At 42.7% G+C, this 27,334-nt stretch overlaps 1 protein-coding gene across 1 annotated transcript in view; it reads right to left on the reverse strand.

The window, feature by feature from the left end:
• The window catches only part of F13A1 (coagulation factor XIII A chain), a 61,288-nt gene that overhangs the window by 19,354 nt on the left and 14,600 nt on the right, over positions 1-27,334 (reverse strand). Inside the window, exons 3-7 of the mRNA XM_084280527.1 lie at positions 24,569-24,820; positions 16,763-16,881; positions 11,197-11,304; positions 8,782-8,956; positions 4,985-5,123 (exon numbers count right to left, since the gene is read on the reverse strand). Of these exons, the coding sequence (XP_084136653.1) occupies positions 4,985-5,123; positions 8,782-8,956; positions 11,197-11,304; positions 16,763-16,881; positions 24,569-24,820 (793 nt within the window). The remainder of the gene's footprint in view (positions 1-4,984; positions 5,124-8,781; positions 8,957-11,196; positions 11,305-16,762; positions 16,882-24,568; positions 24,821-27,334) is intronic.

Here is a 27,334-nt window from a genome sequence, read left to right on the forward strand (position 1 = left end):
TTTTTGATGCTGCTGAGAGTAGTCAATGCTGAATCATGCTCATAGAACTTTGCTAAGGGCTACCAGAGAATGGGGATATACTTTGTGGCAGGTGAGTTTTTGAAAACTGTTATGCCAACGTGTGAGAGAGATAATCCCTCCCCTCAAACCTTCGCTGGTTCACTTTGAATCAAACTCAGATGTGTCATTGGCTTTGTAATCTACGAAAGAAGAACCAGAAGAGCAGGCAGGAGGGAAGGATGATAAAACCAAGCGGGGGATAACAGTGTAGAAAATGAAACTCTACTTCAATTCTGTAATTAGGTAATGCATTTTTTTTCTAAACTCATTCCAGGGGTTGGGGCATTTCTCACCGGTTTCTCTCGGTGTATGTAAAGTCGGGTGCATCAGGATGGCAATTTTTTTATGTCTACTGCCATGCAAATAACAAATACACTTACAGATATTGAATGAGAATGGACAGAGAGACGTCGCTTGTAAAGCACATGAGCATTAAGGAAAGGAGGATGAGGGGAACATTTCCCTCTCCATATGGAGAAACTTCTCTCTGGTAGAAATGAGCACAGCTGAGGAACTGGCTTCCCAGCCATAATTTGTTGAACTGATTCTGTAGTTCTTGTATTCTATGGCAAGCCTGAGACATTAAAGAAAGCAAGAATGGCTACACAGATCAATGTCGTGACCATTAAATATTTACAGAGATAATTACGAATAGACTAAACAAAGCAATGGGGACATTAATAAAAGATGACCAGGTGGGTTTTATGCCTGGAAGACAATTTAAGAAGGGTACTTCGTATTGCTTATGAGACAGGCACATACTGGAAACAGCTGCTGCCCTTTCATTAGCTGATAAGCTCAGGTGTTGGGGTTGGGAGAGGCACTGATAACATCATTGAGAAATGAGAGAAAAGTGAGTTGCAAGTGAGCGGGACAGCAGAGGTCTCAGAAGAGTTTTCTCCATGGGCCTAGATATGGATGTGGGATCAAGTGACTTCAAGCAGGTTTCTGCTGAGGTACAGACATTGGTCTTCTTGGACCTCACAATAGGAATGAGTCTTGATTCCCATCCAAAAGAAATATTCTTTAAGTGTCTTTATATCATCATTAAGAAAGACAAGGAGAACAAAGCAAGGGGACAGAGGCAGTAGTGATGGACCCAAATCCGGCCAGCTTTATAAAAATAACTTTTTGCAAAGTCTGTGTAATTTTGTATATGTGTTCTGTTGTTGTTGTTTCCTATCCTGAGGGAGAAGATGATCTTTAATAAAAATAAATAAATGTCAGATAACATTCAGAGAGAGCCCCACACTCAGAGATTGATTGGACTAAAAATCCTGGCTCCAACTATCCCTGAAGTCTGAGAATATTTAAAACCTGAAGACAGATCAGCTCCAGCAGTACAAGGCAATAGAAATGATATATTAATAAAGAAAAAGAGCTTTGCTTCCAGTTTTCAGGAGATTATAAATAAGAGTGAGAAATACATTTAAAAATCATTATAAATACTTCGAGCTTCTCCTCTTAAAAAAAGAAAAAAAAAGAAAAGAAATAAAAGAGACATCAAAAACAAAATCAAGATTAAGACACAAGCCATTTAAAGACAGCATGTGAGCTACCATGGAGTGTTACAGAGTAATGAAGAGAAAGGACACAGAGGAGAAATGAAAAGAGGTGTGTAATATATTAAGTTGTGCCCAAGGGGTTGTGTGCGCCATGTACTAATAAATGCACCAGGAGGATAAAAGGATGAACAAGGCCATTCACAAAGTAATCAAGCCAAAGAAAAGCAAACCTAGGATGGGAGGATTTAAATGCCAGTGTGAAGGTGCATATGGATTTCAGTGGAGCAAGGATGATTTTGGATGTTTGGGCCCTGTCCCAAAAGAATGGAAAAAAACCAAAACAGGATTGAATTAAGAAGTCTTAGGAAACAGCCAGGAAAAGGAGAGGTGGGGGAGTGAAAGGAATTGTCAAAATTGGGTGATAATTGTTTCATAGATCGGGTTTGAGAAGGAGAGAAGAGATGAGACTGTGAAAAGTCTGAAGCATGGCACTGACCATTTCTGGGTGTATATTGACTGAGAGGTGATATGACCAGTGATTTGGTCTTGTTTCACATCATTCACAGGTGGAGGAGGTTTCTAAAGAGTGACTGTTCCTTTACTGCTCTGTAAACCATTAAAAGAGCCACCCCATGAGACATACTGAGGTCCTGCCATCACACAGACAAGATGCAGATTGCCACACTGAGTGCCCCAAAGATCTAACAGGACCACAACATTGGACTTCAGGAGGATAGGCTTTGGCCTGCTTAATGTTCTACTTGCAAGAATCCCATGGTGGGCAGTTCTGGATAGAAGGTAGGAGGTGGGTCCAGGAGAGCTAGTTGTTTTTCAAGGATCACCTCCTTCAAGTTTAAAAATGGTCCATATTTATACATGGAGGAAACCAACCAAAGGTGGCACAAGGGCAACACAGTGATCTAGGTGGTCATAAATAAACTCAAACATGAAAAAAAGAGCACAAGAGGTGGAAGAAGGGGCATGTGACCAGGAAGGAATATAGGCACTGTCTGTGCATGCAGGAACAGGTTTAGGAAAACCAAAAGCCAGATCAAATGGAGTATGTCAGGGGATAGGAAGAGCAGTAAGAAAGGCAAGCACATCAGTATCAAAAGGAAGACTATGCAAAATGTGGGTTTGCTGCTGAATGGGGCAGGGGACCTGCTGGCAAAGGAATAAGAAAAGATAAAAGCATTCAATGTCTTCTTTGCCTTGTTTTTTATTGCTAATATTTGCCCTCGGGAATCATGGCCCTTGAGACCAGTGTGGAAGTTCAGAGAAACAGCAATTTACCATCTGTAGAGGAGAACAGGTCAGAGAAATATTTAAACAAACTGGACATACAGAAATCGAATGGATCTGATGGAATGGACCCAAAAGTGCTGAGGGAGATGGCCAATGTAGTTGTAAGACCAATCACATATGTCTTCAAAAGGCCATGGTGACTGGAGGAGGTTCCCAAGGACTGGAAGGAAGCATCATTCCTTTCTCCAAGAAAGAGGAGGAGAACCCGGGGAACTACAGACTTGTCAGCTTCACTATGATCCCTGGGAAGGTTACAGAACAAATTCTTTTCAAAACTTTTCCAAACACACTAAGGACAAGAAGATTGGTAGTAGTGAGCGTGGATTTACAAGGGGGTAGCTGTGCCTGAAGAACCTGAGAGCTTTCTGCATTGAAATGAATGGGGAGACCAGTACATGGGCATAGTTTTCTCTTTTGACTTTAGCATCATCTCGCAGAACGTCCTCACAGATGGACCTTGGAACTATAGATTAGATAAGTGGACAGGAAAATGTACTGAAAACTGGATGAACCACTGGGATCAGAGGGTTGTGAACACTGGTGTGAACTCCAGCTAGAGCCAAGTCACTAGCTGTCTACCCTGGGGGTCAATACTGGTTCCAATACTGTTTAACATCTCCATTAAAGGCCTGGATGATGGGACCTACTACACCCTCAGGATTTGTTGTTATAGAACACTGGAGGAAATGGCTGATATGCTAGAGGCTGAGAGAGCTAAGACATTTCATCCTGGAGATGAAAAGGCCAAATAGGATCTTATCCATGTGTATACATGTTTGTTTAGGAAATGAGGTGAAAGAAGACAAAGCCAGACTCTTCTCATTGGCCCCCAGTGACAGAGCAAGAAGCAATGGGCACAAACTGAAACACAGGAAATTCTGTCTGAACATCAGAAAACACTTTTTTACTGTGAAAGTGGCTGGCTAGGCACTGGCACAAGTTACCCAGAGAGGTTGTAGAGTGTCCATCCTTGGAGATATTCATAATCCACCTGGACACAGCCCTGAGCAACCTGCTCTAGCTGACCCTTCTTTGAGCAGGAGCATTGGATGACTTCTAGGGGTCTATTCCAGTCTCAACTATTCTGTCATGTTGTGGTACAAGCTTCAGATGTAACTGAATCTAGTTGTTTTCCTTAGATTCCATCTTGGTAGCAGATTATGGAGGTCACATAAAAAAGGTTACAGCAACAGGTTCAGTCATTTCCTCCATCACAGAACGGGTTTATATAAAGATTTCCCGAGATTAAGTTGTTAATGAAACACAGATGAGCAGCTGTGCTGATGAGTTGAAGATATAATTGACACAGATCAGGTATATTAACACTGAATGAGACAAGTATCTCCTGAATATAGGAACATATACAGAGGTCACATTCACCACTTCACTCAAAAGAGGAGAGGCTTGAGGCCAGATAACCCACACATAATTTCTACTGAGCAGAGCATATAATCAATATATGCTACACTTCTCCTGTCAGACAGGAGACAGTGAGAGTTTGAGGAGGAAGCTAGGGCACCGTCTTCTCTAAAAGAGTAAGTAGACTCCATTTCTTGTTCCTAGGGAGTTTTCTTTTTATAAGTCTGTTGATAGCACTTCAGTAATTTGGACAACACCCTGGCTTGTTTCTTTTTCAGCAGAACTGGATTTATTTTGTAAAGTAGCTATTTGCAACAGTGACTGCATGTATACCATGTAAAACCAGCCTACAAGTACGGGAACTGGGAGAAAGCAGGATGAGAAGGGCATTTTTCCAAAGATATTGAGGTACCCCACTGAGCCTGGCTCCAGGCTGACAGAAGTGCTCATCCTACCCCTTTACATTTTTAGCAATGGCCTGGCCCTAAGAAGGACAGACTCACTCCAGATCTCTTCCAGTATGCTCAAATGTGGACTATACTGAATGGTAACATAGGGTACCCTAGGGTATGTCATGTCTTTACATGACAACCACTTCATATTAGTCAGCCTACTAATAATCCATTCATTCAGTTTTACATAAACTAGCAGTGTTCTTTAATGCACAGCAAAATAAACAAACCACAGGCACTGCTGTCATGTTTTTTACTACTTATATAGTTGACATATTAAAGGCATTTGCCAGGACAACTCACCAGACAGAGTCTTTTGTAAGCTTAGTGTCCATTTTCCCTTCATCATCCAGAAAGAAGTCCAGCTGTAGATTGGCGTTGTTATCATGGGCAGAAGAATAGTTGGTAACAAGTCTTGCAGGTATCCCCAAGCACCTCAGAACTGTGTTAGAGAGAAGTGTAACGAGAAGGACAAATACAAAGAGTGTGCTCATGAGTGAAATGATGACTAGAGAGAAACTATTAATAACTAGAATAAAGTGGAAGAACTCTGTCAAATCAAACCAAATAATTCCTCCTACCTGTCTTTATATAGAATATATTAAATATTTCATTTGTTCCCAAAATGATGAGCATTCAAGGTACAATGGTACAGTAGTTATTATCTAAGTAAATGATTATCAATAGTTTTAGTCTTGCTTAGTGATCACCCTTTAGCTTTTCAGGGCAAATCTGAGTGCAGTGGGTCCACTACATGACCAAATATGATATAAGGAAAAATAAGTTCCAGCTTGTGAGAAATGCAAAATATATTAGGTCTCCTAGTATCAGTAACCTAGGAGAATCATGAGACTGTGCTTAAAAGAAAATTAGTAGAAAGCGTCTCCTGGTTGATTTTGAGTTTTCTTGTTTGCCATCTGCCATCAGAAGGCATCTGGAGAACACAAATAAAGCAGAAAATTATTGCTAACAAGGTGGGAAAGCTGCATTATTTGCAAGTGAAACATCAGAGAGTGCGAACAAAATGCATTACATAATTTGTATTGATTGCTAAGTAATAGTATTTTGCAGTCAATAGTCCTGTCATTTAAAGGATCTTTAGGAGGATCAAAAAAAAAAAAAAAAAAGCCTCTATCCCTAAATCTCAGACCATCACAATATAGCACTGATGGCTCTTCTTCACATTTGGCAAGTGGTGTATTTGGGATATGTGGAAATGCTATGGCTATGCCTGAAGCTCATTAGTGCAGCATTAGGCTTCTGTGCTTGTGGTGCACCCTGGCTGATGAATAGGCATGGAGCATGGCCCCACAGGGGGCTGGGGGGAGGTGTGGAGTGGGGCTGTGGGGTGACACATCATTTCACCTTCTCCAGATTAAATGTTTTCTTTCTTGGCAAAAAAAATTTCCTGTTTTCTGATTTAGGAGCCAACATTGTTTTGGAGAAAACAGATTTTTTTTTCTGGAAAAGGGAAACATTTTTATTGAAAATACTATTTAAAAATAGTTCTGACACTGCAGTGTTGAATGGTCCTTGTTGTTATGGCTGGGTTTTGTATATTCATTAGTGTCACTACTGTGACTCCCAATAAAGTGTAATGCTACACATTCATTTCAAGTTCCTGGATGACAAATTACCTGGATGCATCCAATACCATATGTACCTATTGATTAAACTTAATTCAAGCGCCCTCCCAGGCTTCCAGCACATGAGCCATCGGGGCTCATTGAAAATAATTTGTCTGACAATTTCAAGATTAATGACCATTTTTCAGAATGTTTTAGCATTTTTAACGGACGACTATCCAGAGTGTACAATATAGTAACCTTGGAAAGCTGGACTGGTCACAGTGATAAAACATCAGCAGCTGAGAAAGATACTAAATCAGCTCAAAAAAACCCCTTTCAGTTGCACATTGCTGTTTGGACCTTCGCTGTCCTATCTGTGCAGCAGTCAGCAGCTGGACATGTCAGTGGCTACGTATCAGATCAGCCACTGGGCAACACTGTCATTTCATAATGCTCACCAAACTTTATACTTCAGCATCCCTTGCAGCAGTACAAAGTACCAGGTCTCCGACTTGACTAACTTAGTCAGCAAACCGAGTCTAGTTTTGCCCCAGATAAATACGCCTCCCCATTTAACACAGCAGGCTCCAGGCCTCCGCTGCGTCGCCCCAGTTTCACAGTGGCCTGCAGGCAAAACACTGCATAGCGGTGATTCAGGACCAGTGTGAGGGGGAAGGTGGGAGGACTGGTATGTGCGTGTGTGTGTGTGTCTGTCATCTAGAGAAATCCAGATGAGGCAATGAGTAGAAGCATTGCATCCTTAGGAAATGTTTGCAAGAGCCCTTTTGAACCCATTGGGTTAGGCAGAGCCTGAGGACTATCGAGTATAAACCATGAGACCTCAGGCAGGGAAGGAATTAGATATCTCTCAGGTTCTTTGGATGTGGATGACTGCTGTTTATTCCACTGCAGCAGGAAAAAAATGAACCATTTCTTTTGTTGGAGGACAGAGCACCTGCTGGCACCTCCCCAGATCAAAACAGGAACTTCTCCAGATATGTGAAAGAGAAGTAGAGAAACCTGAAACTGCTCCCCTACTAGAGCTGTACAAAGCATGTAGCAGCAGAAGGCTAGGTCGTCAGAAGACAGATCTATTTCCCAGGTTCTTACTGTTCTGAATAGCTTTTGAACTACCTCAGGTAACCAAAATGAGTTATGAAATTCAATTATCAAGATTGGAGGAAAATTATGTACAAAGTAAAACACAGAGATATCCAGGGCTGCCTGAGGGTGGAGAACTGGTGTTGTAACTTGTCATTAATTATTCAATTTCCATGTTTGCTGCAGAGGACGGGTGATTAATATCCTTCATTTTTGATGAAAGTATAATGTAGAGAGAAGTATAATGCTATTCTTCAAGATAGGGACATGTAACAATATTGAGACAGAGAAAGGTTTAATTCAGAGTTTTTCTGTAATTTCTTTTCCACATCTTAAATACCAGGACCAAAGCTTAGACCTTCAGCTGTGGCTAAAAAATACGTGGTGCAAAGTAGGTTCCAAGCCTACAAAAAAACCCATTGTGTCCCCTTGGGTCCTAAGCTGATCTGGTCCCCTGCTCCAGTTTGATACTTAAATGCATATGTTGTAACAGCCTTTAAGGAAGAGCATCTGGTCTTAAGACAGACACTTGCAGCTTCTGTTCAGCTTTTTCTATTGGCCAGAGTCATAAGCATATGAACTGCTTGGCTGATTCTGCACTGGCCCTTCACATAAGTATTGTTTCCAATGCCAGGTCCCCATTATCTCTACAATGCACATTTTTCACACTCCCAGGTCTTTCCTGACTCCTAGTACACTGCAGTGTGTTCCAACGTTCATGTGTTCCAGTGTATTAGTAGTGTTCATCGGGGATGCTGCTGTTATGAAGTGCTAGACAATAAACAAACGGGACCAATCCAACACTGCTTGCTCTACAGGGTTTTACCTCATGCAAGAGTGGAACTCTAGCATGAGCAAGTGTGTTTAGACTTAATGTTGTAGTGCTAAAACACTCATAGACTAGGCCAGCATTTTCCTTGTTGTCCTTGCCCACAAACTCCAAAGAAAATGTTAACAGTGCTCAGTAGACAGGTACTAGGACAGTGCACATCAATCCTACCAGGAACAATCCTGGTAGGTGAAATTTAGCCTTTCTGGAGCAGAGATGCCATCACATATCCCATATCAGGTAACAGTTTCATGCTGAGGGCCTAGATAAGAAGCCCCAAGTTCATCTCAGATTTCCTAACAGAAATGTGGAGTGTGCTAAAAGAGTATCTTTCCCCCAAACTTACCCTCTATAAGTCACTGAATACATTTTAGTGAACAAATAAAAAGTTCACAGATTAGTGTGGAAGAGCAGCCAAACTGAAGGAGATGCCAAAAGTTTATTTAAAGAGCATCTATTTTAGCCACGTATTTTTAAGTATTTATACTATTTACTCCTGAATATCACAGAGCCAGGAAGTATTTCAGCTAGTTTAAACTAAAAGCTGTCTCTGTTATGCAAGAATCATATAACAAGATGGATATTTCCTCACAGATACCTACATGTGTTGAAGACACCAGCAAAGACCCAGCACTGCCCATATCGTACTGGTTGCTTAGAACTGTAATACTCCAAGAGAATGTCCACACTTCCCGTCCAGGCTGAAGGTGGGACCCCATAAGTATATGTATTGTCCCAGGATCCAGCAATCACACCATTATCATCCTTGGAGTTGATCTAAAGACAAAGGAAATGAGCAATAGGGATGTCAGAAAGACTGAATAATAAAGAGCTCTTTAACTCAGCAGACAAAGATAGGATGGGAGACACTGAATATAACCAAGTTTCGGCTAGAAATAAGACTGAAATGTTTAATTATGAAGGTAGGAGATTGTTCTGTTCATCTTGCTAAGGGCCATGGGTTCTCCATCACTGCATGATTTTGAATGAAGGTCAAACACTTAAAAGTAACCACAAAATTAAATAATCTCATTGAGTATCCACATTGCTAGTTTAGTAAGTTTTATTAACATTAAACATACTTACTGCTATCTATGTTCAATAAACATGATCAGTTATACCCTGATGAACAAGCCACAGAAATATTAAGCTGAATTCTTTACTAACATCATCTGCTTTTTTCTGTCCACATCAGCCCAGAGATTTTAATAAAATTACTCCTGATTTGCAGCGGATTGAGAGGAGAACTAGTCCACCCTTATTTTAGGAGTAGAAACTAATTTATTCGGTCCAGCACACATGAAAACAAGAAGGGATTTGCTGTATAAGTTTTCCCCCGGTAAGATTATACTAAGCAAGGAGTTTTGCTGACTAATGGCTATACTGATAGGCATTAACGAGCAATACATCTCCCAGCTGCAATCTGAACCAAACCAGTTGAGGCTGTGCAAAAAGCTCATTCGCTCTGTACCTTTTAATTATGCTAATGTGGAAGAGCTACACGCCAGCCAAATAAATCACAATTCTCATTTAAAAGCTTTTGGCTGGATTAACTACTGTTTTATAATTAGCAAATCGACTTCCTGTGAACCCTAGAACTGAATAAAGATAAGTATTCAGAGTCATAACCAGAGGGTTAAGGGGTTGTGCCCATCTCACTGAGGTGGGAAACATGCCAAGAAAAGAGGCAATTCAAGGACAGGGCAGAGTTTTGATCTTCAGGCTATCCTCTGGCTGTAAAGAGACAGAGAAAGGGGTCACTCTACCTGCTCTACAACATAGAAAGCCTCAGAAGGATCCCAGCACAGAGGAATCTCCTCAGATGAGCTCAGCTCTACCGCATTACATCTGGAGCAAGAATTAGGGTACAGAGTACAGGTGGGACTTAAGACCTCTTGGCCACTTCTTACTGAGGTCTGGATTTCAGACAGCAGAAATTCCTACCTAGCCATAGTCTAATCAGCCTAATCCTGCAGTCCACTGACTCCTGGATTTCCAGTGGTGAAATTCTCTACCTCCCTGCAATGACTGAGTGGCTCATAAACATAAGTGACATCCAATCCCCCTTTGAGTTCATAAACTTTGTGCTCTTCTGCCCACAGGGACTCTTTGCACCTACCAAAACAGTGTTGTGGGAACAACAGTCAATTCTTACTTCTATCTGAAGGTCTGAAGCCATTCTTATGTCTGCAGTGAAAGATTAAAGAACTAACCGAAAGGTTAAAAGAGAAAGACAAGTGTGGGTCACTCTCAATCCTTCCTGCTGAAGCTATTCTATTTAACACAGCATTAAGCAAAAATCAGCATATGGCACTGAGAGGCCGGAGATCCTATTTCAATGTCATCTAAGACAAAGAGCTCATTCTCTTAAAGCCTGAGCAAATGCTGTAACAAGTGGGTTAAAGGATCACCCATCTCCAGCAGACATATTTGTGGACAGTCTGTTTTAGTAGCAGACTTCAGAGAATATCTAACTCAATGACCAGAGTATTCTGGGAAGCAGAAGGCATTAATTCAGACCTCTATAAAGCAGAGGAGAGGATTCAGCCTTTGCTTTCCACATGCTGGATGAGTCTTCCATCTTGAACATTAGGGATGGGGCTGCTCTTGCACCCAAAGCATGACTCCTAGTGCCCTAAGACCCTGTTGAGGTTAATGCTGAGTCAACATAAAATCTCTCAGTTCCCCATCCCAAATTCCACCTATGCTGCTGCTGCACCGTACATGTCAGAAATAGCTTTCTCAGTTATCTCAGCTACTGGAAAGTGAACACAGTGTCACAAGAAAGGTATATCAATGTCTGAAAGTGGCTTTCCTACCAGTGATGTACCACGTCCAGGAAAAGGCAATGAGCTGGCATTTACTTTTAGTGGAGCAAAATAAAATGCCAGACCCCAGAGGTCAGAATGGGCAATTGATCTGGCACTTGTTGGAGTGAGAAAACAGGGGCATGAGAGCAAACTAAACCAGCCTGGCTTTGATTTGCTTCTGACACATCTTAGGCATCCATTACATACCACTGCAGAGGCAACACGGCAGATTTTGATTGGGTTTCCACGCCCAGAGAGCTCCAGTTCTGCCTTGTCCATCAGGAACAGGCAAGCATCCAGAACGTTTTCTTCAAACTAGATAAAAAGAAAATTCAAAGGGAAACATAGGGGAAATTGAGTCACTTTTTATTCTGGAAAGCAAAGGAAAAGTGATCATTCATTGCTGTTATAAAATCAGCTGTTCTAATTGTTAAAAAATGCAAGTTTTCTTCTGGAGTAATCGCCCATGTAGAGCAAAAAAACTGTGAGATGCTGTGAGGAAAAAGAGAGTGTCATTTTCAATTCAATCCCAGTCCAGTTTCCAGAAGGTTAAAATGACAGCACAGCCTTTCTGACAGGACATAAAATTTTAAGAGCTAACAAGTATATAATAGCAAGATATTATAATATGAACTACAAGAAGCTAGTCTGCTCGCAAAGGACTTCATGTCCTTCACAGATTCCAGACCTGTTAATTTCAAGACTTCTCTGACACAGGCAACGCAATGTTTGGAAGCTGAACAATAAACAGTTTCCAAGAGTTAATTTGAAGACATGTTTTAAAATTAATTTTTAAATATGTTTAAAATTGACAAGCCAAAAGCTGATTATACAGATTAATCCTGGCCTACAAAACTTAGATATCAAAAATACCAAGTGACCTAAAGTAGTCTTCTTCAAAAATAGAGTGAAAAGGTACAGGTTCTTCAATCCAGCATGAACAAGCACAAGAATGAATTGAGGGCAGAGGTGCCTAAATAGACCAGAAACCATTTGTCACAGAACTTGCCCTGTGATGTATTTCATTTTCCTTAGGAGAAAGTGCATAGCAAAGGAAAATACCTCTGTCCCCTGGAGAACAGTAGGAGACAGAGAAACGCATATTAATGAAAGAAATATCTTCTAGATACACAATCTTATATTAACATTCAGGACTATGACAGAAACTCCACAGGGCTCGTCCCCTTGGTCTGTTAGGCTTTATGTTCTATGTTTGCATCCTTAAAGGTATGATTCAGGCTAACTGAATTCTTGCACTCACACTGCTACTAGAGCTGGACTGACTTTGCAGCCGTCTCCAGCCTGACTTAAGGCTCCTTGGCAAATGAGGGAGATCAGAGTCTTGCCATCTGAAAAAGACTCCAGGCCAAGCTGCTGCCTTGGCAGCCCAGGGAGATGCAGAGATGGAGGAAGGGTGAGACCAGAGACATTAATGGGAAGTCCTGAAGAGTCAAGACTGATGCCGATGCTGGAGGGAAGATGGAAGGGATGAGGGTAATGTCCTAGGGAGCCCATGTACCCTTTGGCCTCACCCTTACAGGCAGCAAGCAAGCTCTGGCGTAAGCAAAGAAGGCAGTAGCACCACTGTGTTTCCTCATCCTCAGCCATTTCGTGTCCAAGGGAAGTCCTCTTTACCCCTGCCTACCACTTGCTTGGCTCTCAGATTGTACAGGTATGAATCCTTTTCAGCAAATGTCCTCCAAGGCAGCACACCTCTCTCACCACCACCCACTCTTCCACTGAATTACTTTCTCTGGAGCAGATGGTCACTAATAAGTAACCTTCTAGTCTGACTGAAACTGAATTCATGATGTTTGGGAAAGTAGGGAAAGAGGGATTAGTGTATCCCAGGGAACTATTTCCTAATATGGTTTCACCCCTGGGAAGGTGAATAATTGCATGGTAAACTCTCCAGTCTACTCCACCAGCATGTCATGTAAATAATCTTGGGTGAATGATCATACCGTGGAGACCCTCCTTTCCCAGGAGAATCCTTGCAATAGATAATGTAAACTCAGGGCTCTCATAGTTATCTTTCCTGCTTCAACTTCGCTTTTCTTCTGGTCTGGCCCAATGATTTATCACTTTCACCAGGATCAAAATCTGCTTTCTGTACTTCAAGTCATCAGCAGTGCCTAAGACCTGAGTTAAATCAATGAGAAGTTTACTCTGCAAATTAAATCTTTCTCATCTACAGTTTATGAGACGCTGTCAGTCTTGCCAGCATATATAGGAAGAATAAAGAGGAAAGAAATTGTTTTCAGGGTTGTTGCCTTCCACCTTAGCATTTACAAAATGACATGAATGCTTGTGAAATAACTGGATTAATAGGAGAAGAGATACAGCACTATCTGTAAAGTCTAGCTGCTTACATTATTCCAGTAGTGTGGGATGCAGAGTAGCCTTAACTCTAAGCTAGTTTTGCCCTTTTTCACTGTCCAGACTTTTAAAAGCATTAAATCAAACTAAATCAGGTTTCTGCTCTCAATCTTGGCATGAAAATGCTACCTAGAGGGAAGTGGAATAGAAACACAGCACTTGTAAGGCTGAACACCCCTGAACTGTTAGAGGAAGCAGAGGCAGCCAGGAGAGGTGAGCGAACTGGGCCAGGCACGGGCACTGCTGGCTCAACACAAGCTGAAATGGAAATGAACCAAATTCAAGGACTGAAGAACTTTGGCAGAGCCACCTGGGAAAGGCTGCAGGCAGAAAACAAGGCTAAAGGGTTCTGTCTGCACCCAGGTGTGCACTCTGCTACTGCGCCGTGCATTTAGTCGGGCTGGCCTTCAGTGGGCATCTTCTGTGCTAACCTGTTTCTAGCAAATGACCTACTTAAAGCCAAGTGAAAGGGCTGTACCGCCTTTTGCACTGGTTGAACGAGGGCTGCATTTCTCAAAGTCAGCTGCAGGCAGATGTGATCTCACGTTTTATGTGGTCTGATCTGGCCAAATGGACGTGCCATAGAATTACATTTGCACGGTGGGCTGTAAAGCTAGCACAGCTCAGTGTGTGGACATGAGACAACTCAGGATGCCAAGAAGAGCTCTACGCCCACCTGCTTTATTTTATTATCCTCACAAAAAAAAAAAACCCAGCATTAAATGATCAATATAGCATCCAACGTGTGACATCTCTCAGCTAGAGAATTCATAACTGCCTAGATTTCTTCCAAAACCAAATTTCCCTTTTGAGATTTTCTGAGTGACTGGCTATTTACACTTTCCTACAAGGAAGGAATCACATTACAGCCATGTTTCAACTGGTCTGGTTTTTTTTTCTTGTTCAGTCCATTTTTCTTGCCTTGCCTCCTTTCATGTTGATGCTGCTCATTAAAGACAGGAGCTGTGAGAATCATCTCCCACTAGTAATCCAGTTTTGAATTGTATGTTCCTTTCTAATTTACAACTTGAGTTAAAGCTTCCAGCTGTCATTGTTCAAAGCAATTTCTAGCCTAAGAATATTACCATGCACGCATTTATCTGTGTATTTGTATGTGACCATATACGTTCCACCTCCGTGATTGTATGTGGCCTTATGCTTTTTACTTACACTGTTGTACGGTCCTATATGTCATAAATACAAGACTCATACATGTATGACATAATACAGACCATGCTGATAATACTTTTACTCACAGCAATGCTTTTATTCTTAACATTCAGGGTTGCTGAAAATGAGGAAGATGCATGTTTTTAATGGCTGGGAATTTTCAGGCTAAGATCAGGATCATCACATCCTCCAATTTACTGAAAGTGAGAGAACCAGAAGAATGTTTCTCCAGGGAACCAGAAAGAATGTTTCTCCATTGCTTTGAAGTTTGAGATGTCTGTTACACCCATACAAAATGATCGATCCCATTAAAACTGGTGGCCCCCTTAGAGGCATCTGCCACACTCAGTTATCACACAGGCAAGTGACAGCAGAAGGTGCACCACAGCACAGCGGGGAAATTCAGTCCTCCAGCTGCAGGCAACACAGGAGTGAAAGTGCATGACAAAGGGATATGGAACAGCCCTAACCTCCCAGGCAGAACTACTGCCTAGCAAAACCAAATAAATAATGCAGTTTCTCCAGGGAGGCTGGTGTTTGTGTCAGAAAGGTGCCAGATTTGCAGAATATAAGCACCTCAGGCCAAGACACTGTAGACCATATACTGAGCATCTTAAGACATAAATCCAGCAGCTGGTTTAAGCAGCACCACACACCTTCAGCCACCCATTCCCCTCCCTCCCCCTTACATCTGTCACTGAATGAATCCCAAATCTAGGGACAGAGCAAGCCCAAAAAAATAACCGAGGGGGGAAAAAAGTAAAAAACCCTAAGGAAATGCTTATTCAGGTAGATCAGCTCTCCAGTCTGATTCACTGCACAGCTGCACAAGCACTTGCAGGGGGAAGGAAGGGCCAGGAGGGGGCATTTTTGGTCAACTTAAATGCACACCCAGCTTTGGCCTCAGGATCTGGTTCCACATCTCGTATATCAGAGGCACCATCAGCTTATGGAATTGCTCCTCACCACCACCTTATCTAAGGGTTATTTTTATCTCAGTCAGGATGACAGCCAGACCCCGCAAACAACGGCGCTGACACAACCAAAGGAATGGTGCAGAGGCAGGAAGTCTCTAAGGCAGTGCTGCTGCAAGAAAAAAGATGAAGTTGTACCTTTAAATAAGGAAACAAGAGAGATGTGAGTTCAAAGTGCTCTCCGGGGCAAGCATACTAGCAATCCATCCAGCTCAAGCTTTGAGATTGTCTTTAGCTGAGGGAATGAAAGCAAAGCAAGAAGGTCCCTTCTGCAAGGTTGTGCTGGGGAGGTGCCACAAAGACTAAACAAATCCGTCATGGCAGCACTAAGGAAATACTTCAGTACTTAATTGTGCTGCTGTGAAAATCCAGGAGGTGAGATGAGCAGATTTTGCCATGTGTGGTAACTGTCCTTTGGAGCCCATCTGAGCAACAGCTAGGGTTAGTTTTGCTGATTTTGATGTTGCTCATTAATGCCTTTTCCTTATTCTCAAACAACAGCTTAACTCTTACATCCCACAGGGATTTTTCAGGCTGGTTAGTGCTTACAAACAGACTATGGTAAAACAGGCAAGCAAGCAATAGGAGCCTGATGTTATTGAAGGCATGCCAATACCGCACACCAGCCTGGAGGGAGTGTTTCTGCCAGGCTGCAAGAGGCCGCTGGAGACTGATTGTAAGTCTGGGCAGCAAAGGGAGAGGTTCCCCTGCTTTGTCACTGTGGCAAGGAAATTTAAAACTCTGGGATTAAATCCCAGTTTGACACTGAAACCATGGGACAAGCTGATACCTCTCTCCATCAGCAGCAGATGAGTATAATTTCTGTCAAGTTGGTAGAACTATAAGGAAGACTCAAAAAAGCAATATAGCCACTGTAAAAAAAAAATTAAAAAAATTTGAATCTCTACCTTTTTGCCAGATCTGTTTAATCCTGAAGCAACAACAACATAGCAGCAGCAAATACTACTGCACTGTGGAAATCTCAGCTAATTATTATAACTGAACAGGCAGCCTCTTAGTACCTGAAACACGCCCCTAAACCAAGATCTTTAAATAACACCTATTATAACATTGCTTTTCTAGATTAGGCACGTACCCACTTCATACAATTTTAAAATTATGCCCCTTGTCTTTCTGAAGGAGAGACCAATAATGCACTCCAGAGTCCACAGTCTCAACCACAGTCTGGCATCAATTGAATTCACTTGCTCTCCTGCTGGGAGCAGCCAGAGAAGGTGTAAGTAGCTCACCTGACCGTAACTCCAGCTTCTTAATTTTATGTCATTGATGCTTCCATGGAAAACAATGCCAACATCATTCAGGACGTATTCTTCCCTTTCCTTCTCGTCATCCAGGTACACGGCATCCTCTGCATCAGTTTACCAAAAATAAATGTTAACACAGTCACTTAAGTTTTTATATAGGACAGATTAAAAAAAAAAACACCTTAGCATATAATACAGTCATCTTTGATGAAAATTCCCCTCTTCCATCAAACAACGCATTACTTGCTTCAACAGAGTGCAAGAATAGGGAGGTAGTGACCTCAGTTAGGGATATGATACACAACTTGAAAGCATGCAAGATGCAAAAATGCAAACAACTCCTGACTGTTTTCTCAGGATATGTAAAGTATGATTAAAATGTCACACCTTATCAAGAATTTTATGATTACTGTGTACCACTAATTTAAAAGTTGGAGCACCATGATGCAATTCTGCACCCGTACAAACAGATCAAAGAACAATTTCAAACCTAATAATGTTAATGGAAAACAGCTCAAGAGAAGAGATCTAAAGGAAAATCTGTAGTGCATTAAAAAAAAATTGAAATACAGTTTTTATAGTGTATTAACAGAAGGGTTTGATTGTTTTTTCTGTATGTAAGTTATTGATGGGAGTGTCCCTCCCCCGTGTAGTGTGACTGATCAGCCAATAGGAGGAGAAATTCAAGTGTCCAAAGGAAATCTGAAAGTAATTGCAGGAGACCTTTATCAAAACATATACAAAGGGTATATCCTAGACTGCTCTTCTATCAAAAGCATATGTGTGGACCCTCACACTGCAAACATTAATCATATACATAAATAACCCATTATTAACATTCATAAATAACCTTGAACAACATGAAACTATTCAGACATACATAGATAAGTATGAAGCAGGTTGCGATTCTGTGATGCTAGAATAGCTGAGAATTTCTTTTCCTGTGCCCATACTTGTATTTTGAGACTGAGAGATACATCTTAACAATTAATAGTATGGGAATTAATTCATTTGAGGAAATCAGTAATACTGTGTGAGACAGCAAGTTAAAGGGAAGCAATAACCTCAGATAGTTTGAATCAAGCAAGTACAAAACTACCAATCACTACAGCCACAGCGAATTTCTTCAGCATCTCACTGCAATTTACTAGAGGATCATTTCACTTTTAAAAGCCTATTGATTTGTTGTATTATGTTGAAATGCAAATCAGATCGGTACTTCCTTCCAAGCCTCGTCCTCGAAAGCTTCTTCATCTGCCCATAAAACTGCAATTTGACTGAAAACAGGCTAAAAATCTGAGCCCTCTGAAAAAAAATCAATAGTTAAACTCACACTAGCTTCAGCTAGGTGAAGGGTTTTGCCAGCCTGCACACCTGACCCTGCTGGAAGTTTTGTCTTCTCTGAAGATATATTTATACCTCTATGTCTGTACATACAGAAGCCATTATGCATAGATATGTGACATAATGACCTCTGCACTGGTGTGCAAGGAACAATAAGGAAGCAGGTGTAAGATATAAGAAGCCCTCATTGCGTTTGAGGACATCAGTACTTGCCCTTATTCTTTTGACAGGGTGTTAGAATCACAGAACTGTTTAGGCTGGAAAAGACCTTAAGACCACCAAGTCCAACCATTAACCTAACACTGCCAAGTCCAAGCACTAAACTATGTCCCTGAGCACCACGTTTATATGTCTTTAAAATATCTCCAGGGATGATGATTCGACTACTTCCCTGGGCAGCCTGTTCCAGTGCTTGACAACCCTTTTGGAGAAGAAATTTTTCTTAGCATCCAACCTAAACCTCCTCTGGCACAGCTTGAGGCCATTTCCTTTTGTCCTACAGCTTGCTACTTGGGAGAAGACACCAACATCCACCCGCCTACAAACTCCTTTCATATAGTTGTGGAGAGTGATAAGGTCTCCTTTTCTCCAGGGTAAACAATCTCAGTTCCCTCAACTGCTCCTCACAGGACTCATGCTCTAAACCCTTCACCAGCTTTGTTGCCCTTCTTTGGACATGCTCCAGCACCTCAATGTCCTTCTTGTAGTGGGGGGCCCAAAACTGAACACAGTATTCAAGATGTGACCTCATCAATGTTGCAAAGAGGGAGACAATCAGTTCCCTAGTTCTGCGGGTCACACTATTTCTGATACAGGCCAGGATGCTGTTGGTCTTCTTGGCCACCTGGGCACACTGCTGGCTCATGTTCAACCCGCTATCAACCATCACCCCCAGATCCTTTTCCCCTGTGCAGCTTTCCAGCCACTCCTCCCCACGCCTGTAGCACTGCATGAAGTTGTTGTACCACAAGTGCCGGACCCAGCACTGAGCCTTGTTGTACCTCTTACAGTTGGCCTGTAAGAGGTACAACATTCTCTTACAGAATCAGCCCATCGATCCAGCCAGTCCAGATCCCTCTGCAGAGCCTTCCTACCCTCCAGCAGATCAACACTCCTGCCCAACTTGCTGTCATCTTCAAACTTACTGAGGGTGCATTTGATCCCCTCATACAGATCATTGATAAAGAAATTAAAGAGAACTGGCTCCAGGACTGAGCCCTGAGGAATGCTACTTACAAACACCCATCAACTGGATTTAACTCCATTCATCACAAATCTTTGGCCATCCAGCCAGTTTTTACTCAGCAAAGGGTATGACTGTCAAAGCCTTGAGCAGCCAGTTTCTCCATGAGAATGCTGTGGCATTCTACGTCCAAATCTGAGCAAACAGAGCTTTATCAGGTTTTCCCTAAGGTCTGAAACCTGCTCTTGCATTTGGTGGGATGGTGGTATTCACCCAGCCTCTGAGGGCTGGGTCATCAAGAAATTTCTTTATAGGATTGTCACTACCCAATGACATAGTCAACCTGCACCCAGGGACAAAGCAGATCACAGGTTTATTATATTCAGAAGCTAACAGAAAGTGTTCAAACTTGACAGTGAATCAAAAAGCTGTAGTCATTTACACCAACAGGGACTCTCATCCTTATGAAACTGTATATTACATTACTTTTTTGAGGTCCAGCTCCCAGATCTAAACAAGCTCTGCGTAACATCCCACCAAAAACATTGCAGATGTTACAGATTCTATGGGGTCTGTTTAATTAGGCTGGACCTCTATGGGGTCTGTTTCATTAGGCTGGACCTGCCTAATTTGCTTATTGAACAATATATGTATTTATTCACTGAGTTTTGGATTTTATTAACACACCTCCATACAAATGGTACAGAGAATGCATCTGAAGAAGGAGCACTCACACCTTCTTTTGTACAGTTACACATTCAGTGGAGTGCGTGCATATGCCTTCCTGACAGCTGTTGTTTTCTTTCAGGGATTAAAAATATCAATATTGATCTGGCTGGTATCAATTGAGATGCTTATGTTATTTTGAGACTGCATGATCTTTGCTAAATCAGATGAAAATTGATTAACTTCTGTGTCAATTATTTTAAAATATTTGGGGTTTTGATAAAGTAAAAAGGGCTGCTGTGTTTCACAGAGAAGCCAGCTGCTTTGATTTTTGACAGCTTTCACTACCCTTGAGACTGTTTAGAAGAAAATACGAGGCATTTGTGACTACTTTGATGCTAGGCGTGCTCCACATAGTACAACTCCTAATTATTTTGTGCAAGTGGAGGCTCACATCTGACAAACAGAAGAATTCCATGGAAATGTGCTGGGTTGGTTTGCTCTTTTTTCCTAGCAGTTTGGGGGGGAGGGGGGGTACTCACTTCTTTTATCCTGGGAAATTACTAAGACACTAGAAATGCTACAAAGAAGCAAATTAGACTCTATGCTTCTCTGTTTGAAGACGAATAAGGTGAAAATACACTTCACATGAAGACAGTACTGCAGGGGAGGAATCCCACTGAACATAGGCTCCTTGTAAAAGAGATGAAGGGTGCAGAGCAGCCCATTCAATTGGGGAAGGTGAATGAGCATGAGAGAACCTTACCCAGCGTGGGGAGACCCCATTCCCAGCATAGCAACCAGCTGGAGTTGGAAATGCTATTTCTCCACACAGACAGTGATTGCTGAGCACAGCAGCACCAGCAGAACGATGAAGGTGGAGGCGACAGGCTTCCCATGAGCACCCAGCCTCCCTTCAGGGTGATCCTGTGGGAATCCAGGAACACAAGGCTGGGCCTCGCTGGAACCACAAAACTCCCTGGGGTCTTGCTGGTAAGCAAACAGCGCTGTGGCAGACACAGAGCTGGCTGCAAGAGATAATACATTTTCCTGCAAAGCCCCCTCCACCCAGGATCAGTATCCATATGCTGCCTTGCAACTGCTAGGGCCTGCCTACAGTAGCGCAGCAGAAGGGTGAAGCTCTGCATGAATTTTGCTCATGAGGAACCTGTGATGTGAAAGATCAAATTTAAGATTTAGCTGTAAATGCAAGAAAATGGTATTGGGCCAAATATGGATGACTAGTAACATTCAAGAGGATCCCAAAGTCAAAGTCAACCACACACAACTAATCCTCAAACTGTATTAGGACATTTAAGCAGGAGAAGTGTGTATCTGCATCAATAAAGTTGCAATATATTTAATTGTTTAAATATAATGTGCTTTGCAGGAGGCTCTGGTGAATGAGATGCACACCTCAGCCCACAGAGTCTAAAACTCACTCAGATACAGCTCCTCCTGCGAGAGCGCCACACAAGCCAATGTCAGGTCTTTTCCTGATAAGTGCTGAACGTTCCCCAGCAGCAAGTTGCTGGGACTCAACACCTCCTTGGAAAGAGCTCGCAGTTATCCAGATCAAAGGAGCCCTTCTCTGCTTTCATGTAGTCTGATACTACTAAGACTTAAGTTAAACTCCAAGAAATTATCTTCAGCTACTTGCCATTTGTATCTTCAGTTGCAGAACTGAAGAGGGCTTTTCATGCCCAAAAGCACAGCTGGTTTTCCCAACTATGTCAGCTGGCTGAAGAAAGGATGCTGTCTCTCCTCACAGGCTTTCCCTTGCTTATTAAGTAACACAAATTTCAGCTGAGTATCTGAAATCTCAATCCACTAGCTTGCTGAATACCCAGATGTACATAATTTTGCAGGATCAGGCCCCACATCTGTATCTTTAAGGCATTCTTGGTGACCAGCCTTAAATGTAGCTTAAGAGGATTAAAATATATAAAATCAACTGATGATTCTGGAAGAAAAGTCCTCTGTAGTTTGACTTGTAAGGTATTCAAACATGTTCTGAAACAGCAGAAAAATCCCTGGCTGGGAAGATATGTCAAAATTGAACTACAGTGAGAAAAGGAGTAATAAGAAAGGGCACAAATGCCTCTGTCTTAAAGAAAAGCTCAGACCGACACACTGATGTTACTCCAAAATGAGGAGTCGGAAAGCTGCGCTAGGCACTGACAGAGCCCGTACTCTGCTCCCTGCTATAACAATCCCCATTCATTCCTGGCATCGGCCTTCTCTCTTTTTAATGAGGCTTTTCACTCAGGCTTTTCTGCTTAGCTATTAACCCAGCAAACAAGTCTAGGAGATTTTCAAACTATTGTTTTCTCTGTGCTTTAATTGCCTGAGTTTTAATACCCGTTTGTCATTCTACTGAACAATCTTTTCCAGCCAGGGGATAAAGCGTGGAGAAACAGCCCCTGGTTTTCTAACACAAGGAAAGGGGGAAAAGGCAGATATAGGAGCCAATTAGACCAAACTACCTAGGAGTAGAAGTAAGGGCAAGAAATGAGAAAAAATCCAAATCGGAACGAAACATGCAGAAGATGAAAACTACAATAGTGAGCAAAGAACAGGACCTGAAGTCATTGAGACACACATGAACATGTAAGATGGAGACAAAAATGCGGTCCTCCAGGGTGACCCCAAGTTGCATCCTCTGGGCCTGGGGGCACACAGCACATCCTTGCTTCTGTTCTCTTCCCAAGGCAGAGCTTTTACCTCAGTCTTGCCAATGGCTGTTGCTGGAGGCACCTGCTGTGTGTCTTGCTCCCATGCTGTGGTTTTAATCTTGCCGACTTTTGGCCCCATTCACCTCAGGTGGGAGGGATGGCAACCAGTGCCATGAACAGACGGGGATCCATCCGCCCACAAGGCTGGTGGGAAAGGAGATGTGAAGAAGGGATTGATTTTCCCCTTCCAACCCTCTGTTTAGCACCTTGAATCAGCCTGTGTGGCCCCAGAGAAGCCTGCCGTACAGGGGAAGGCTGAGACAACTGGGTTTTTTCAGCCTTGAGAACAGAAGGCGTAGGGCAGACCTCATCATCATGTTCTAGTACTTTTAGGGGTGGCTACAAAGAAGATGGAGACTCCCTTTTTACAAGGAGTCAGATGGAAAAGATGAGAGGTAATGGGTGCAAATTACTCTTGGAGAGATTCCAATTAGACACTAGGGGGTTGTTTTTCATGATGAGAACTACCAGCCATTGGAATAATTTCCCCAGGGAAGTGGTAAGTTCCCCAACGCTGAACACTTTTAAAATTCAGCTGGATGGGGTGTTGGGCCATCTTTTCTAGACAGTACTTTTGTCTAGACAGAGTTTTTGCCCAGAAAGGTTGGACCTGATGATCCTTGAGGTTCCTTCCAACCTGGTATTCCATGATTCTATAATTCTTAACTACCTCTGCTTTATTCAGCTTTAACATATATCATCCTAAATAATGCATAAGTTAATCATTGCTTATATTCCCCTTGGACCTGGGGCAAGTAATGAATTCGGCACAAATCATCCAATGTACTGACAGTAGTGCAGCTGAAAAATGGGCTGTATGAATAACACTAAACTTACTCGTCACTCAGTAAGATGGCCCTTGCTTGGTACAGGACCATTTGATGAAAATACTCTGGTAAAGAGATTGAAAGATGAAAGAAAGGTGGAGGGAGAACATTAGAGATAACTGGTGACCTAAGAGTATGGTAATATGTATGACTTGGAGCCTTACAAGTGTTGGAGGCTGAGACGCAGTACTACAGCCTGTCAGAAGGGTGATCCAAAACTCTCAGGTCCTCCTTGCCTTCTCCTTAAAGACACACACAGAGTCCATAGGGTAAAATACAATTCTGTCAGCCTAAGGGTTGATTTTAGCCAGGATGCAGGGACATTTAGAATTGGTCTTCAACCCACTGGGTTGTAGAAAAAAAGCTTATTTGCAAAATGTTCTCATCCTCAGAGGGGACACGGTTGCTGCTAATTAATCACCAGTAAAGGGGAAGTTGTAAGGGCAAATGTTGGGTGGTGGTGGGAAGGCATCACCAGTAATGCCACAGCAGGTTGACTTGATTCAGCAGCAGCTCCCATTGAATTCCTGCAGGGTTTCGACTATACGCATTTGATCCTAAACATGATAATCAGTGATGTTAGTCAACAGAAAATGGGGTGCTGCCACATCCCACCCCACACCAAATCCTGGAAAAAAAACATGCTTGTGTTGACTTGGCAGTTTAAGGCACATACAGGCAGAAGGCTCATGCTGATACCTACTAAAGTCAGAGCAAAGTCTCAGGGTATATTTACTATAACAAATGGAGCATCATCACACTGCCCAAGCTGGTAAACACAGGCTTGGCCTCATAAAACTGCAGAGCACAGCTACAGCACAGGCACAGGTCTGCAGCATGGAGCCCTGCTCACACAGGGCTACTCCCCAGCCTGAAAGACTTGCCTCTCAGCAAAGTAACTATAATTTCCAGACCCAAACTGGCTGGTCTCCAACCACCTTGGCACGCAGGTCTCCCTTCCTGGACCACCCGCTCCCAAAAACTGATGAGCCTGGCACCAGGAAGTGTGAAACTTTGACTCTGACAAGGTACTTACGCTGGCACCAGGGATTAAACAGGATGTAAGTGTCGGTTTCCGAGTTTCTGCGTGTCCGGAGGATGCCAAAGGGAGTCCAGACAGCAACATAGAAGCGAAACTTCCCAATGATACAGTTGGCAGAGGACATGATGGACAGGCGGATAGAGTTGTTCTCCTTGTGGATAATCTTGGCTCCCCACTCACCGGGTTTGAGCACATCACCTATTAGGATTGGGATGTAGGTGCCTTTGTTTTGCTGTGGGTAGCGACCTGGAGAGAGAGAGAGGAAGGGTTAACTCCATGAAGAGGTTGGCTTTGTTTTGGCAGCCTTTTAATTTCCTGGCAGTCCTCTATCCCTTTGTCTATTTTCAATGGAGATGGCAAGTTTTAGTGGGTGGAAACCACCTACCTCCCTCACTGCTTCACACAGCGCCCGGTCACTTGGCAGTACAGCCACACGAATACGTGCAACACCTCCCAGCAGGCAGCCTGTGCAGACACCCCCACCCATCTTGCTCCATCAAGCTTCAGTCTCGCTGGCTCAGGCACTGCAGGGAGCGTAGCCCTGGCAGCGTGAGCAGGGGCTGTCCCAGGTTTTCCTTGCTCACTACTGTTCATACTAGTGCAGCAAGCTGCACTCCAGCCCACTCCTTGCTTTGGTGTCAGCTACGCTGCTAGTAAGTTTAGGTAAGAGCCCCCTCCCCGGTTCAGAGGCACCCCACCACCCTTGTTGTTAGTGCACAGTCTTTAGCACAGCAGAACCTCATTCTTCTCACTGCACCACTGTGCTGACAAGCAGAAACCAAGAACTCTTTCATGCCAGTCCACACAGACAGAGGAAATAAAAGTCAATCCACCAGCAGATACCCAGCACTCAGTTCCTCCTGAGTGTCTACTCCTCATGGACTGAGTAGGAACCAACTCTGGACACCCAGAATATAGATGAGCACATCTGGTCTGCGTAGCGAAACTTTCTCTGCAGACAGTGGGTATGACACACCTCCAAAGCATCGCACGTGACAGTCCACCTCATAGTAAGACAAATCACACCCCAGAGGAGCCTATTTTACTCTGCCAACTATAAAAAGCATCTAGACAGATAGACTATATGTAAACATGTACACTGCCAGGATTCAAAGTTGTGTGAGGATCCACCCTTTGAGCCTGAGGTAGAGCCAAAATGTATCTGGAAGCCAACCAGCAGCATAGACAGAAAAGATACTTGTGAGAAGGCTGAGTTCCTTATCTCATTCTCAAATCTATTCTTCGTTTCATATTTTAAGCTGAAAGTCAGACTCTCTCTTTCAAAAATAGGGTAATGAAAAGCAATGATGGCAGACAGAGAGACAGACTTCTATATTTTTCATTCCTACTATTTAAGAACTTCAAAATTAAACTCACAAAGGCGTTGATTTTCCTGCTTGCTTATTTTTATATAGCTGATGTAGAGATAATCCCAGATCTGAACACTACTACATTCTGGGAAAGGACAACTCCAGTTTTGCATCTGAAGCTTGTGAGCTGCCACAACAGACGTGCTTCTAAGTAATCTGAGGCTACTGTGCTTCATCCAGGACATTATTTGGTGCTCATAAACTCCCATTTTGCAGATGTTCAGCGTACATAAATATCCTGCTTTGCCCTGACAGCCAGGGATGCTGTAACCCATGAAACCCATTCAGATTAGCAAGGGACGCAACAGAAAGGAAAGACCTATGGAAGAAAAAGGGACTAGAATAAGAGAGCAAAATCAATAGAAAACACTAGAAGATGAAGCATTGGACACTTCAAATATATGCCATCAAAGGCAAGCCAGTCTAGAGAGAAGAGCCTATAGAGGTAACAGAGATGAGAGTCTTGTGCCTGCTAACAATTGCGATCTGAGAGCTGAACATGTTCTTTGTAGAGCAACTGGGTATGACCCAGATTACCTCTATAGTTGATATTTTGTTTCTAGTTTTGACATAATTGTTTGGGGCTTTTTAAAGCACTCCACCCAAACAAAGCAGCACAGCAAACCAAGTGATTGAACTGACATCGTTGAAAACTATTAACAAGTGCTACATTTTAAAATACCTCCCTTACTTCCTTCAGAACAGTGGGAGAAGGAAGAGATTACTATTTTAATGTGGTTAGGGGCTGACACTGTCACCTTCACTGGAAGCTGCACGTCAGTGTACGAGCTTATTTAGGACAGAAAGAGCCGTGCTGTGGCAGGGGCTTTGCACCACCATGTCCGTATGCACCACAAGTGAACATTTATCACAGGGGGAGGCTGCAAAAGCAGACAGGATTTCAAAGAAGCCATAGGGTCTTTGCAAGATATCCTTAAAGAAACCCCCTCCCCAGCACCTCATAGCAAGTTTAGCAAAGTACCAGGCCACCAGTACCCCACTTTCCTGAAACCTTAATGCACAAAACCCCATTTGCCCAACCAAACACGGTCCATCTTCCATGCAAAGCCACAAGACACACTTATCTACCCGTTGCCTGACAAGGGAGGGATGCCAAGGAAAGGATATCATAGAAGTCTGGATAATTTGCAGATGTTATAAATTGTAAATACAAGAGAACTTTCTTTGCTTCTGACAGATAAGGAGGGCTTGGTGCTTGCTAACAGTTGCATAAATGCTGAACCCACGATAAGGCCTAGGTAGATGGGCAGAACCCTCAAGAGCACAGTGACCAGTTTCTAATGTTTTCTTTCAAGAGAGGACAGGTTCCCTAATCTTTTGCAAGAAAACCCAGATGCAAATGGGAGAGCAAGGGAATTGCTGCTTCTGA

The sequence above is a fragment of the Gallinula chloropus genome (genome assembly GCF_964237585.1).
Source record: "Gallinula chloropus genome assembly, chromosome: 2".
NCBI lineage: Eukaryota > Metazoa > Chordata > Aves > Gruiformes > Rallidae > Gallinula > Gallinula chloropus.